We start from the raw sequence: 13,461 nt of genomic DNA, 5'->3' as shown, positions 1-13,461 counted from the left end.
GCTGCCTCTCCATCCCCAGTTTCGTTCCAGTTATTAATAACCTTTGACAACTGTGGGCTGCAAATAGCTGCAGGCAAGGAGGGTTAGGGCTAGTGGATTAGCTCATACCACTGCTGGGGATTTCTCTGCGTGTTGCAGGGATGTTCTTGGGGGCTTCCCTGCCTGCCACGTGCCATCAGGGCATCACCACATAGTAATGTGCAGCCCCTGGGTCTTTGTAGCCCTTTGGGAACTGGTGTTCTCCATGCTGGCAGTGGCTGTATGCAGCTCTTAATATATCCTGAAGGGAAAAAGAGGCAGGACGTGGGGTGACAGCCAGCCCCAGGTCACTTCCAATCAACAGACAGAGCTGGGTGCTGGGCTAATGCCATCCCAAACCCTTTGCACAGGAGTAGAGTAGGGAGAAGTTGCATATGGTGTGGCAGTGCTGCTCCTCAGAAGATTGCACTCTGGACCCTTCACCAGCTTCACTGCCCATCTTTGGAGAGGCTCCAACTCCAAAATGCTCCAGGTTCCCTTTTCTCTGAAAGTTGTGGCTGCCCTGGAGCACCGAGGCTGGTGGCCAGCCACGGGTGAGCATGGAACAGCAGCCTTGAATGAGCTTCTCTTCTCCTCCAAACAGGTTGTTGCTAAGAGAGGCAAGGACTACATCCTGAAGCATGTCCCAAACATGCACAAGGATCAGTTTGCCCTGACAGCCTCTGAAGCCCATCTCAAGTACATCAAGGAGGCTGTCCGGCTGGACGATGTGGCTGTGCACTACTACAGGTTGTACAAGGTGAGCCTTGGCCACCAGCTCAAGCTGGACATGGAATTCAGGGATGGGTTTTATTGGATGGAGCAACTGCCAAGCAATTTTGAAGGTATTTTTGGAAAAGCTGTGTTTGATTTTGTCTGGAGGAGAGGAATCTTGAGGGCAGGGCTTTGCTCCCAGAGACAGGGAGATCATAGAATCAGCATGGTTTGGGTTGGAAGGAACCTTTAAAGGTCATCTAGTCCAACCCTGCTGCAGTCAACAGAGACATCAACAACTAGAACAGGTTGCTCAGAACCCCAAACAACCTGACCTGGTTCTGGGGATGGTTGCAGGGATGGGACATCTTACCTTGGAAGGTTGGACTAGATGATATTTGAGGTCACTTCCAACCTGCTATTCTATGAATCTACCACCTCAAGCATAAAAGTACCGCAGCTCTTTTTTAAGGTCCTTCCAAGGTTTCTGAGGTTAAACTGCCAGGCTATCCAGAGAGGTTGTGGAGTCTCCTTCTCTGGAGACATTCAAAACCTATCTGGATATGTTCCTCTAGGTCACCTGCTTTGGCAGGAGGGTTGGACTAGATCTCTAGAAGTCCCTTCCAGCCCCTAACATTCTATGATTCATAAATTCATAGATTCATAGAATGGTTTGGGTTTGAAGGAACCTTAAGGATTGCCTAGTTCCAACTCCCCTGCCATGGGTAGGGTCACCTTCCACTAGACCAGGTTGCTCAAGGCCTTGTCCAACCTGGCCTTGAACTCTTCCAGGGAGGGGACATTCACAGCCTCCCCCAGCAACCTGTTCCAGTGTCTCACCACCCTCACTGTAAAGAATTTCTTCCTAACATCCAGTCTAAATATCCCCTCCTCCACCTTCAATCCATTCCTTCTTGTCCTGTCACTACTTGTGAAAAGTCCCTCCCTGGCTTTTTAGTAGGCTCTCTTCAGGTACAAGAGGGCTGCTGTAAGGTCTCCCCAGAGCCTTCTCCTCTGAAGGCCAAGCAGCCCCAACTCACCCCACCTGTGCCTATAGGGGCAGTGCTCCAGCCCTCTGATCATTTTTGTGGCCCTCTTCTGGACCTACTTGAGCAGTTCAATGTCCCTCTTATGCTGGGGACACCAGAACTGGATACTCCAGGTGTGGTCTCACAAGAGCAGAGGGGCAGAATCACCTCTCTCTTCCTGCTGGTCACAGTTGTTTTAATGCAGCCCAGGACACGGTTGGCTTTCTGGGCTGCAAGCGACCATTGCTGGCTCATACTGAGTTTGTCATCAACTGGCACCCCCAAGTCCTTCTCCTCTAGACTGCTCTCTAGACACTCCTTGCCCAGCCTGTATTTGCACTTGGGATTGCCCTGATGCAGGTGTGGGACATTGCACTTGGCCTTGTTGAACTGCATGGGGTTGGCTTGGGCTCACCTCTCCAGCCTATCCAAGTCCGTCTGGATGGCATCCCTTCCCTCCAGCAGACCACACAGCTTGGTGTCATCCCCTCGCTTGCTGAGGGTTCACTCAGTCTCACTGTCCATGTTCCCAGTACCGATCCATGAGGGACACTACTTGTCACTGGTCTGCAATTGGACACTGAGCCATTGATTACAACTCTCTGAGGGCACCCCGCTAATTCCTTATCTAGCAGGTTGTCCACCCCTCAAATCTATACTTTGCCAGTTTAGGGACCATGATTCTATGATTCCAATTTCTGGCCAGTGAAGGGGTGATGGGTGACTAAAAATGAAACATCCACATTAGTGGACATGATTGGGTGTTGTGTGCATCACTAATTAACCAGTTGTACTTGATGATCTTAAGGGTCTATTCTAACCTAAATGATTAAGATGGCAACTGCCACATGTGGCTGTTGCTGATCCATGGAAGATGAGGTGACTGCAGGAGGATACTTGGTCTGGAGGCCAGGTTTATCCACTTCATGCTGCAAACTGTGTGCTTAAAACCATCTGATTTTTCCCCCCTTAGGACAAAAGGGAGGTGGAAGCCTCACTCACACTGGGGCTGACCACACGAGGCATCCAGATCTTCCAGGTAGGTAGCTGAACGAGGGGGAGGATTCAGGTCCCTGCCCTCTGCTATTGTCTTCAGCTAGGCTTGTCCCTTCTCAATTTGCAGAACTTGGATGAAGAAAAGCAGCTGCTCTATGACTTCCCCTGGACTAACGTGGGGAAGCTGGTGTTCGTGGTAAGTGCCACCATCCCTAGGCAGAGCATCTCTGCCCATGTCACTCCTGGGCTCAAAGTCCTGCACCTGGGTCAAGGCAGACCCCAGAGTCAGCATGGGCTGGGGATGAAAGAATGGACAGCAGTGCTGAAGAGAAGGACTTGGAGGCGCTGGTGGATGAAGAGCTAGACATGAGCCAGCATTGTGTGCTCAGAGCCCAGAGCCAGCTCTGTTCTGAGCTGATCCCCAGCAGCATGGGCAGTAGTTGGAGGGAGGGGATTCTGCCCCTCTGCTCTGCTGAGACCTTACCTGCAGTGCTGAGGTGAGCTCTGGAATCCTCAGCACAGGAGAGACATGGACCTGTTGGAGCAGGGATAGAGGAGGCCACAGCAATGATGGGAGGGCTGGAAGCTCTCTGCTGTGAGGCCAGGCTGAGAGAGTTGGGGTTGTTCAGCATGGAGAAGAGAAGGCTTCAGGGAGACCGTCTGATGGTCTTTGAGTGCTTAAAGGGGCTGATCAGAAAGCTGGAGACAGACTTTTGATCAGGGCCTGTCGTGACAGGACAAGGAGTGATGGTTTAAACTAAAAGAGGGAGATTCAGACTGGAGAGAAATAATTTTTTTGCATTGAGGGTGGTGAGACGCTGTCCCAGGTTGTCCAGGGAGGTGGTAGATTCCCCATGTACCCATTGCAGGTCAGGTTGTTTGGGGCTGTGAGCAGCCTTCTCTCGTTGCAGATGTCCCTGCTGACTGCAGGGGGGGGTTTGAGTAGGTGACTTTTAAAGGTCCCTTCCAACCCAAACCATTCAGTGACTCTATGATTTGGGCACGGGCTGGTGCTGCATAGACCTCAAGCCAGGTGGTTGCCAGCTGAGGGTTTAATGGGTGGGCTGCTGCAGGACTGGGTGGGAATTAGGGTATTTTTCTCTCTCAGCTGATGTCCCTCCTGTCCCATACAGGGCAAGAAGTTTGAGATCCTGCCAGATGGGTTGCCCTCAGCCAGGAAGCTCATCTACTACACAGGCTGCCCGCTGCGCTCCCGCCACCTCCTGCAGCTGCTCAGCAGCAGCCACCGGCTCTACATGAACTTGCAGCCCATCCTGCGCCAGGTCCGCAAGCTGGAGGAGAATGAGGGTAGGTGTCCCTGGGCCCCCCCTCAGGGGAGATGTCCCTCTGCCCCTGGCCAAGGACACAAACTCCACCAGTGCTGGGCCCCCTCCCAGCTTTTCTGCCTCTGCAAGCACCTGGTCCTTGCTCCTGCCCTGTGGCTTGGGAGTGTGTCAGTGGCTGTCCTCATGTACCAGTTGGCCATGCATTGGTGCACCCTGGCCTTACTCGACCTGCATACCCTCTGCTGGCTGGCCCCTCGCAGCTGCTTAGGGCTGTGCACAATCCCCACTGTGGTCCCTGACGGTCCAGTTCTTCCCAGTGCCTCAAAGGAGTGCTCCCAGCGCACTGTCTCTCTAAAAGGCCTCATGCATGCAAAAGATATGTCTGTTCCTTTTCTTCTTTTCCTTTCTCCACTTCATACTCCTCTGCATACTCCTCTGCTTCTCCTCATCACCTTCCTCCTTCTCTTTTTTCCTCTTCTTCTTTTTCATACTCCTTCCTCTTCTTCTGTCTCATTATATTCCTCCTTCTTGTCCTCTTTCACATCTTCCTCTTCTTCCTCCTTTCTTCTTCTTCCACCTCCTGTGTTTCCTCCTCCCCTTCTTCCTCCTCCTCCTCATCTTCTTCCTCCTCTTTTTCCTTGTCCTTGTCTTTCATCTTCTTCTGCCTCCTGTTTTTCCTCCCCCCCTTCTTCCTCCTCATCATCTTCCTCTTCATCCTCCTCCTCCTTTGGAGGGCTAGCACAGCACAGGGCACAGCAAGTTTGAGGCTCCCCACCTCACCATCCCCAAAGGGCTCTAGGACAGGGCTGGCTTCCAACATGCCACCTTCCTGGGTTCGGGTGACAATGCTCCTGGGTGCCCCTGGTTTTGGGGTGCTGGCCATGGCACCCTGAAGGGCTGGGGTGCAGGTTGTTGCCGGCCTTGCAGAGAAGAAGCAGTACCGGGAGTCATACATCAGCGACACCCTGGACCTGGACATGGAGCAGCTGGAGAAGCGGTCACGGGCCAGCGGCAGCAGTGCCGGCAGCATCCGGCACAAGCGCCTCTCCCGGCACTCCACCGCCAGCCACAGCAGCTCCCACACCTCGGGCATCGAGACCGACCCCAAGCCCAGGGAGATGGGGCCAGAAGATGGCTTCTCAGGCCCCGGTGTCCACCGCAAGCTGAAGACTTGCAGCTCCATGACCAGCCATGGCAGCTCCCACACCTCTGGAGTGGAGAGCGGTGGGAAGGACCGGCTGGAGGAGGACTCTCAGGATGATGGTGAGACACCGGCTGGGCATGAGCTTTGGGTCTCACGAGGTCACTGGGGTTGGAGAGTGCTCTGAAGGTGCCCATCGGGGACTCATCCCACCTCCTCCTTGCCTGCAGAAATCGAGATGCTGGTGGATGACCCCCGGGAGCTGGAACAGGCTGGTGAGATGGAGGTGAGCCCCGACATGTGCGTCTACATCACAGAAGACATGCTGCTGTCACGCAAGTTCAACGGGCACTCAGGTAAGGTGTTCCCCTGTGCAGGGCATACCTTTGGTGCTCAGTAGAGCGAAATCAGCCCCAGGTGACCGTCTGGGATGCTGGGAAAAGCTGTTCTCCCAGTGAGCTGAAGGGAAGATGGGATCGGTTTGGTGAAGCTATGAAAAGAAGTTGCCCAGGGAAAGTGAAGGTTTTACTCGGAGCAGGATTGATCACAGAATCTCAACGTGGTGGGGGTTGGAAGGGACCTCTGGAGATCATCTAGTCCAACCCCCTTTGCTAAAAGAAGGTCATGTGCTCCATGTAGCCACCCTGTGTGCCCAAGGGTTATTTGGAGATACCAGCAGGAGATGACGGTAGGAGCTGCCCATGGGTGATGGACATAATCTTGGTGATGTTCTCAATTGTTGTCCCCAGCTCTCATTGTCATTACAACCCTTTGCTTGTTCCCATGAGCATGGGTGGTGTTATCACACATGTGAGCCTGGCTTCTCCAGAGCTCTGCCTACAACCAGAGTTGCATTCATTTCCAGCTCCACATTGGGAGCTACTGGGAGGTCTCTGGAGTGCTGTGCTCCCTGATGATGCCATTTTGGTGCAAATTCAGGTTGCTTTGGAGGTAAAGCTGGTTGCAATGGAGCTGTTGAGCTGAAGGCACCCCATCAAGCTGAGGTTTCCTTTCACCCCAAAGCAATGACAAACCCCAAGAGTAGCATGCATGGATCCTAAGTGAGCTGAGAAGCCTTGAAATAGCCTTCACAGCCTCCTCTTCCTCTCTGCTCCATGCAGGTCTTATTGTGAAAGACATCAGCTCCTCCACCTCCAGCTCCTCGGAGACAGTGGTGAAGCTGCGAGGGCAGAGTACGGACTCCTTACCCCAGGTAAGTGGTGCTGGTGTAGACCCAAAGCCCTGGTGAGACCCAAAGCCTTGATGGCACTGGGATTTTGGGTTTTCCTGACCTCTCTGGCTCCCTGGCAAGTCCTGATCCTCCTCTCTGCTTTGTGCAGACGACGTGCAGGAAGCCGAAGACATCCACGGACCGGCACAGCCTGAGCCTGGATGACATTCGGCTCTACCAGAAGGACTTCTTACAGCTGGCCAACCTCTGCCAGGATACAGCCCAGAGCTACACCTTTGGTTGTGCCCATGGGCTGGAGGAGGAAGGGCTCTACTGCAATGGCTGCTTGGCCCAGCAGTGCATCAACATCCAGGAGACCTTCCCTGTCAAAAGAACCAGCAAATACTTCTCACTGGATCTCACCCACGATGAAGTCCCTGAGTTTGTCGTCTGAGCGCCGTGGGGCCAGGACTGGCTGCCCACCCCTGGTGGAGAGGCTGAGGCTCCTTGCCCTGCACTGGGGGGTATCATCACTGCCTTTCCCCCCACCCCACGCAGCTCCCTGCCAACCAAGGCTGTGGAAACCATTGCACTTGGAGGATTGTGGGATGGAGACCTCCAGGCATGGTGGAGTCCCACCAGCGGTCTATCCTTTGGAGTTTGTGCCAAATTGTCTTATTTCAGCTGGGAGAAGCCCAACTCATTTGAGGTGGCAGAAGCCAACTGGTGTTTTCTCACTGCCTCATGGCAAGGTGGCCTCTTCTCCTCCTTGCCCCCATCCTCCACGCTACCAGCGGCTCCACCAGTAGCTTGGTGGCAACCGAAAAAGTGCCAGACTGTTGTGTTCCAAGTCAAGCCAAAGAAATGTAAATACCCTAAAGGCCAGTACAGGGAGGGAGGATTCAGCAATAACCAGTTGGGAATCTCCAGCCATGGATGATGTCCCATGGAGGAAAGGCACAACCAGCAGCAGAACATCAACCCGGTTGTTCTTCCAAAACCATGTGCCAGAGGTCAGGCCAGAGTGGTCCCAGTGAGGTGGCTGGGAGCTCTCAGAGCTGTTTTGCAGCTTGGGTTTTCTTTCCTTCTTTTTTAGAGGGAAGACAAAACATAAACCCAAGCCTAAAACCAAAAAAACCCCAAACTCAAAACAACAAAGAACAAACCACCACCAAAAATACCCAACCAGCCACCCAAGAGAAACAAAGGCAAAGAAGGGAAGAGAACATAAGATCTCATCTAGGAGGTCACTTGGGAGGTCACCTGTAAGGATATTGCAATAACACATCCCAAACTTTGAGTATCTAGAGGTTACATATATAAATATATCAAGGTATGTATGTTTATATATGTCTTGGATCTTATAGGCCCATTCACATCTTACTTCTGCTCTAAAACCCCTTTCATACAAAGAATCTGCCTCTCTTCTTCAAGGAACCCTAAAACCAAACCTGGTTTTGTCTAAGCACCAAGGTGAGAAAGACTTTGGAGAAGGTTTCATACGCAACTGCGCTGTGAGCGTGTGGCTCTTCCCGGTGTGAGCTCCACTGGGTTTCACCAAAGCTTCCCATCCATCTCAATGTCCTGTAGTTTGAACAGTTCTGCTAAAGATTGATGGTGACGTGGTAGAAAAGCCCCAGTTTCGGCTTGGGGAACCCCAGGGTGACTTCTGGGTGCTGGAGCGCTGGAGCTGGCTGCCTAGAGAGGTTGCGGAGTCTCCTCTGGAGAGATTCCAAACCCAGCTGGACATTGTGATCCTGGGCAACTTGCTGTGGGTGACCCTGCTTTAGCAGGAGGGTTGGATGAGATGATTTGCAGTGGTCCCTTCAGTTCCTCTCCAACCCACTGTGGAATTCTGATTGTGTTCAAGGGACCAGGCGTGATGCTGACTATCGGTAGCTGAAGGTGAAGCATTCCAGCAGGTGACATTCACAGCACAATGCCTTTCTAGTTGAGATTTTTTAACCAGAGGTCAAGTGATTGACAGCCAAAGGTTTGCCATATTTTGATACACCACCTTTTTTTCTTTCTTTCTTTTTTTTTTTTTTAAACAGGAAACTTTTCTTAAACCAAAAAAGAAAAAAAAAAAACAAAACAAAAAAAAAAAAAGGAGGAAAAAAAAAAAAAGAATTCTTATTTTATAAATAAGCACAATCTTATTTTTGTAAGAAATGTTGGGGAGGGAGCTGAGGAGGGGAGCTGGTACCAAAAGCAAAGGATGGTGCAAAAAAAACCAAACCCCAACATCCCACCTCAATGTTGTTGGGATACAAGGAGCTGGAAGGGGAGAGCATCAGGTGCTGGAGGACCATGGCAGCAGCATGGCATGTCCCCCCCTCCAGCATGTGATCTCACCTGGTGAGGTTGGATAATAGGGGAAAGTACTGTGGCTAGCCAAATGCTGACAGGGTGGTGGCCCCAAAAGTCTCTTTGTCTTCCCAAAACCACCCGGGACAGCTGGGGGGGATGCTCCTGGAGGACTTGGGGCTCTCTGTACCATTCTGGTTTTGGGGGAACTCCAGAAAATACCCCAAAAAGGTTTCTTGTGGACACCACACACAACACAGGTAGGGTTTGCTAGCAGCATCTCTACCCCTAACCCTACACCAGACCCCCATCCTTGGGCAGGTTTGCACCAGCAGTGAGGGTTTGATGGAATTCCAAGGGCTGCTACAGGCAGGAAAATCCCCCAGATTCATCCCTGCTCTCTTTTTCCCCACCCTGTGCCAGGCACAGCAGGGCTGCAGCACCCATCTGGGGGGTCCTGGGGTGTCCTTCCGGGGACATTCACCCACTACTCTGACAAAATGGATTTAAGAGGGAGCAAAAGGGTGAAAAAAAACCCTGTGTAAAGAAACATTCAATACCATTCAGAAAGCACTTGGGGGGAGGGGGGGTAGCTACACCAGACCATCCACATTTCTTCCTCCCCTCCTTTTCCCTTGCCCCCACCATTACCCTGCAGCCAACCCCCTAACCAAAAGTTGTCCAGATAGGGTTGGGGTGATGCTGCAGGCCATGATGGAACTCCTGGGCAAGCAGGAATGATGCTGGGTGCACTGGTGGGGCTGAGGGGTGGGAAGGAGGGATGGACACAGAGGTGCCATTTATTCCACAAGTGTTCATGGATGGGAGGGACAGAGGTGGGGAGGGATTGGGGGGTGGGTGTGGCGGTGCCCTTGGTGCCTCTCTCCTGGCAATAATGAGCTGTCTGTCCCTGCATGAACCACATAATCCTTTCTGTGAAAGGATCTTCCCATCCTTGGGATGGGAGAGCCACTCACTTGTGCTGCCAAAGGACAACACAAAGGGAAATGCTACCCAACCCCCCACAAAGAAAAATCCACCCCTAACCCACCACCCCCCTGCCCCACAGCACGAATGAGTTTTTGTACCCATGAAGTTTGTGGAGTGCCTTTTGGGGTACAGCTGGAAGGGACAATAAAGTAACAGTTGTTTGCATTGCTTTGGCTCCTTGAAGTGTTCCCCTGGGATGAAGGGATGAGGGAATAACATGGATGGATTTGAAGAATGTGTCATATCTACTGCCCTCTGCTCTCCAGCATTGCCCAGTACTGGAGAAGAGGATGCAACTCCTGATTTGGGCAGGGGAAATGGATGGGTTGATCCTTTCCATCCTGGGTTTTGGTGGTTTCTGTGGAAGTGGCATCCAGTTCCAGCACTGCCATATGGGGAACAGATGTGGAGGGACCTGCAGGAGTTGTCAGTGAGATTAAGCTCCTGTCCAGCTCTGGAGTCCTCTAGCACTGGAGAGACATGGACCTGTTGGAATGGGTCCAGAAGAGGCGACAGCAGTGATGGAAGCCTTCTGCTGTGAGGACAGGCTGAGAGAGTTAGGGTTGTTCAGCCTGGAGAACAGAAAACTCCAGGGAGACCTCCTGGTGGCCTTTCAGTACTTAGAGGGGCCAATCAGAAAGCTGGGGACAGACTTTAGAGCAGGGCCTTTGGTGACAGTAAAAGGGATGATGGGGTTAATCTAAATGAAGAAGATTCAAACTGGAGAGAAGGAAGAGAATTTTAACACTGAGGGTAATGAGACACTGGCCCAGAGTGGTGGAAGATGCCCCATCCTTGAAACCATTCCTGGTCAGATTGTTTGAGGCTGTGAGCAACCTGCTCTAGTTGCAGATGTCCCTGTTGACCCCCTGCAGTGGGGTTGGAATAGATGACTCCCTAGGAAAAGAGGAAATAGGCTCAAGTTGCACCAGAGGAGGTTTAGGTTGCACATTAGAAGAAACTTGTTCACTGAAAAGATTCTCAAAGACTGGCTGCCCAGGGATGTGGTCGAATCCCCAACCCTGAAGGTGTTTAAAAGCTGCAGACGTGATGTTGAGGAATGTGGTTTAGGACGAGACTTGGTAGAATTAGATAAGGGTTGGACTTCATGATCTTAAAGGACTTTTCCAACCAAAATGATCCTATGACCTTTAAAGGTCACTTCCAGCCCCAAACACGCCCAGATCTATGAAGATGAAGAGCCCTTCCCATGGAGAAGCAGTGTCAGTAAAGCTTCCTGAGTGGTTTCTCTCACCATCTTTCTTTCTGCCACCGTCCTACAGGCCTGTGTGCAACCACATGCCACACTAACACTGGGACCACTGGGGCTGCCACCACCTCCCAGAATCCTGGGGCATCCCTAGGACCCATGTAGCCATCCATCCCTCCTCCAAAGACCCTGGGAGAGGGATGGGTAGGAAATTCTCTAAAAACAGCCCTTGTCCTCATCAAGGCAGGTGATGGCCACAAGTTTTGGTGCCTAATTGCCCATGGCTGCTCTCTCTGGATATTTTTGGGGCAGGAGGGAGCAAGTAATTTCTGGGAGGTTGCTGGGAGGGTTACTAAACTTAGCCTCCAGATTTCATCCTTGACCTCTAAAAGCCTGAAATTTCCTAAGCCCAGATGTTGAATGGTTTTTCGCCCCAGGGGAAAGAGAATGGGTTATCTCCTCCCCATGGGCTACTTAGCAAAGGATTTTACCTCTAGCAAAGCTTCTAAATGAACCTTCCTCCTTTGAAGGCATTTGATGACTCTGCTGCTCCTTCATCTCACCACAGGAGAGGTCTCCAGGGGGGTAAAAGGTCCTCCAGTTCCCATCCCAGCATGTCCCCAGGCAGCCTTGCACCCACGCTGGCCTTTACCCTGGGATGCTCCTTCTGCTGCTCCACATGAATTGAAGCTCACACACACACACACACACAAAGGCTGCACTCAAAGCTTTTCATCTCCACTCACTCCTCTTCCAGATTTTGCATCTCCTGCCACCACTTCATGGCAGCCTGAGAGGTTCAAGACTCAGGATTTGTAGGGTGACAACACACAAATGGCACTTCAAGAAGCCAGCTGCAACATGCCCTTAAATAAGCAAAGGGGCTCAGAAATGTCCTTATTTTTGTGTTAAATTTTGCTGCTGGATCAAACCAGGTGGGGCTTGCTCCTGCTGTGAAGCGCTGGTGGTTGTCTGCAAGCAGGTGTCTGGCCGAGCATCCTGCCTTTGTCAGCCCTCCCAATCCCCAAACCCTTCAAGATCAGCCAATCAGGGAACAGCCACTAATGGGTGATAATTACTAACACCGAACGTGCCAGTGTCTCTTGAGGTTGGGGAATCTTCTGCATCCTGAAATCATCAGCAGTTTCATCAGTGACCTGGATGGAAGAACGGAGTAGACTCTCAGCCAGTTTGCTGATGATACAACACTGGGAAGAGTGGCTGACAGCCCCTCAGGCTATGCTGTCATTCAGTGAGACCTGCACAGCATGGAGAGCTGGGCAGAGGGGAACCTCATGAAGTTCAACAAGGGCAAGTGTAGGGTCTTGTACCTGGGGAGGAATAACCCCTGCAGCAGTACAGGTGAGGGGTGACCTGCTGGAAGGCAGCTCTTTGGAGAAGGACCTGGGAGTGCTGATGGAAAACAAGTACACCATGAGCCAGCAATGTGCTCTTGTGGCCATGAAAGCAAATGGGCTTCCCAGTTCAAGAGACAGGAAACAACTGACAGAGTCCAGTGGAGGCTTCCAAGATGCTGAGGGGCCTGAAGCATCTCTGTGAGGACCTGGGGCTGTTTGGCCTGGAGAAGAGCAGCAGCCTGAGAGGGGATCTTCTCAATGCTCAGCAAGAGCTAAAGCGTGGGGGGCAAAAGGATGGGGACAGACTCTTGTCAGTGATCCCCAGGGACAGGACAAAGGGCAGTGGGCACAAACTGGAACCCAGGAAGTTCCATCTGAACAGTAGCAGAAAATTCTTTGGTGTGAGGGTGCTGGAGCGGGCTGCCCAGAGAGGTCGTGGAGTCTCCTTCTCTGGAGAGATTCCAAAGCCACCTGGATGTTGTGATCCTGGGCAAGCTGCTGTGGGTGACCCTGCTTTAGCAGGGGGGGTGGACTAGAAGATCTCCAGAGGTCCCTTCCAACCCCTACTATGCTCAGATTCTGGGATCACCATTGGATGCAACACTTCCATTTCATACAGCATCGCACAGCCTCTGGCTCATGTCCGGGGTCAGTGGCTCCAAGGCTATGGGGTTGGGAGGGTCACTGAGAGGCCCAGCCCTGTGCTGGGTGCTGCCTGGGATGGGTGCCATCTCCCCTGGGTTCTGTGGGTGCCAGGGTGTCCTCCTGCAGGAAGGAAATAAGGGAGTGTTGCTGTGGAAACAAGGTGAGGGGAAACTCAGTTTATGGCAACCAGTGCTCCTCTGCCTGCCACTCATGGGACAAAGTGATGCTGCTGTGGGCATGGGCATGGCTTGCATGGATGTTTTGGGGCTGCAGGTGGAGGAAAGGAAAAAAGCCACCTTTTAAAACCCCCCACCCAGCACTTGCCAAGACTCTGGAATCTTCCATCTGAATTCCTAAAAACTGGCACATTGGTGGGAAAGAAAATACCAAATATTGAGTGCTGGGTGTGTGCCCAGAGGCCAGGGGGACTTTTAGGCTGTGAAGGGTTTGAGGGTAGCAAGCGAGGGGCTGGGGGTGCTGGAATGGCTGTGTCAGACAGGATGCCCCACAGCAGAGCAGAGGTGTGAGAGCTGGGGGGTTGAGGGTGCTCAGGGGGGTCAGGAGAGGGGATGCAGGCATGGAGTGTTTGGAGCTGTG

At 52.3% G+C, this 13,461-nt stretch overlaps 1 protein-coding gene across 5 annotated transcripts in view; it reads left to right on the top strand.

The window, feature by feature from the left end:
* The window catches only part of FRMD6 (FERM domain containing 6), a 48,913-nt gene extending 39,097 nt beyond the window's left edge, over window positions 1-9,816 (top strand). For all 5 annotated transcript variants that reach the window (XM_068149096.1, XM_068149097.1, XM_068149098.1 and 2 more), the window contains 8 exons: window positions 623-778; window positions 2,734-2,799; window positions 2,884-2,952; window positions 3,890-4,064; window positions 4,970-5,305; window positions 5,414-5,539; window positions 6,305-6,396; window positions 6,524-9,816. In XM_068149096.1, the coding sequence (XP_068005197.1) occupies window positions 623-778; window positions 2,734-2,799; window positions 2,884-2,952; window positions 3,890-4,064; window positions 4,970-5,305; window positions 5,414-5,539; window positions 6,305-6,396; window positions 6,524-6,808 (1,305 nt within the window). In that variant the 3' untranslated portion in view covers window positions 6,809-9,816. The remainder of the gene's footprint in view (window positions 1-622; window positions 779-2,733; window positions 2,800-2,883; window positions 2,953-3,889; window positions 4,065-4,969; window positions 5,306-5,413; window positions 5,540-6,304; window positions 6,397-6,523) is intronic.
* Window positions 9,817-13,461: the final 3,645 nt, after the last annotated feature.

This window comes from Melanerpes formicivorus, unplaced genomic scaffold, assembly GCF_026170545.1.
Source record: "Melanerpes formicivorus ecotype bairdi unplaced genomic scaffold, bMelFor1.0.p_v2 SCAF_17, whole genome shotgun sequence".
NCBI lineage: Eukaryota > Metazoa > Chordata > Aves > Piciformes > Picidae > Melanerpes > Melanerpes formicivorus.
This window is presented reverse-complemented; position numbering and strand designations above follow the sequence as displayed.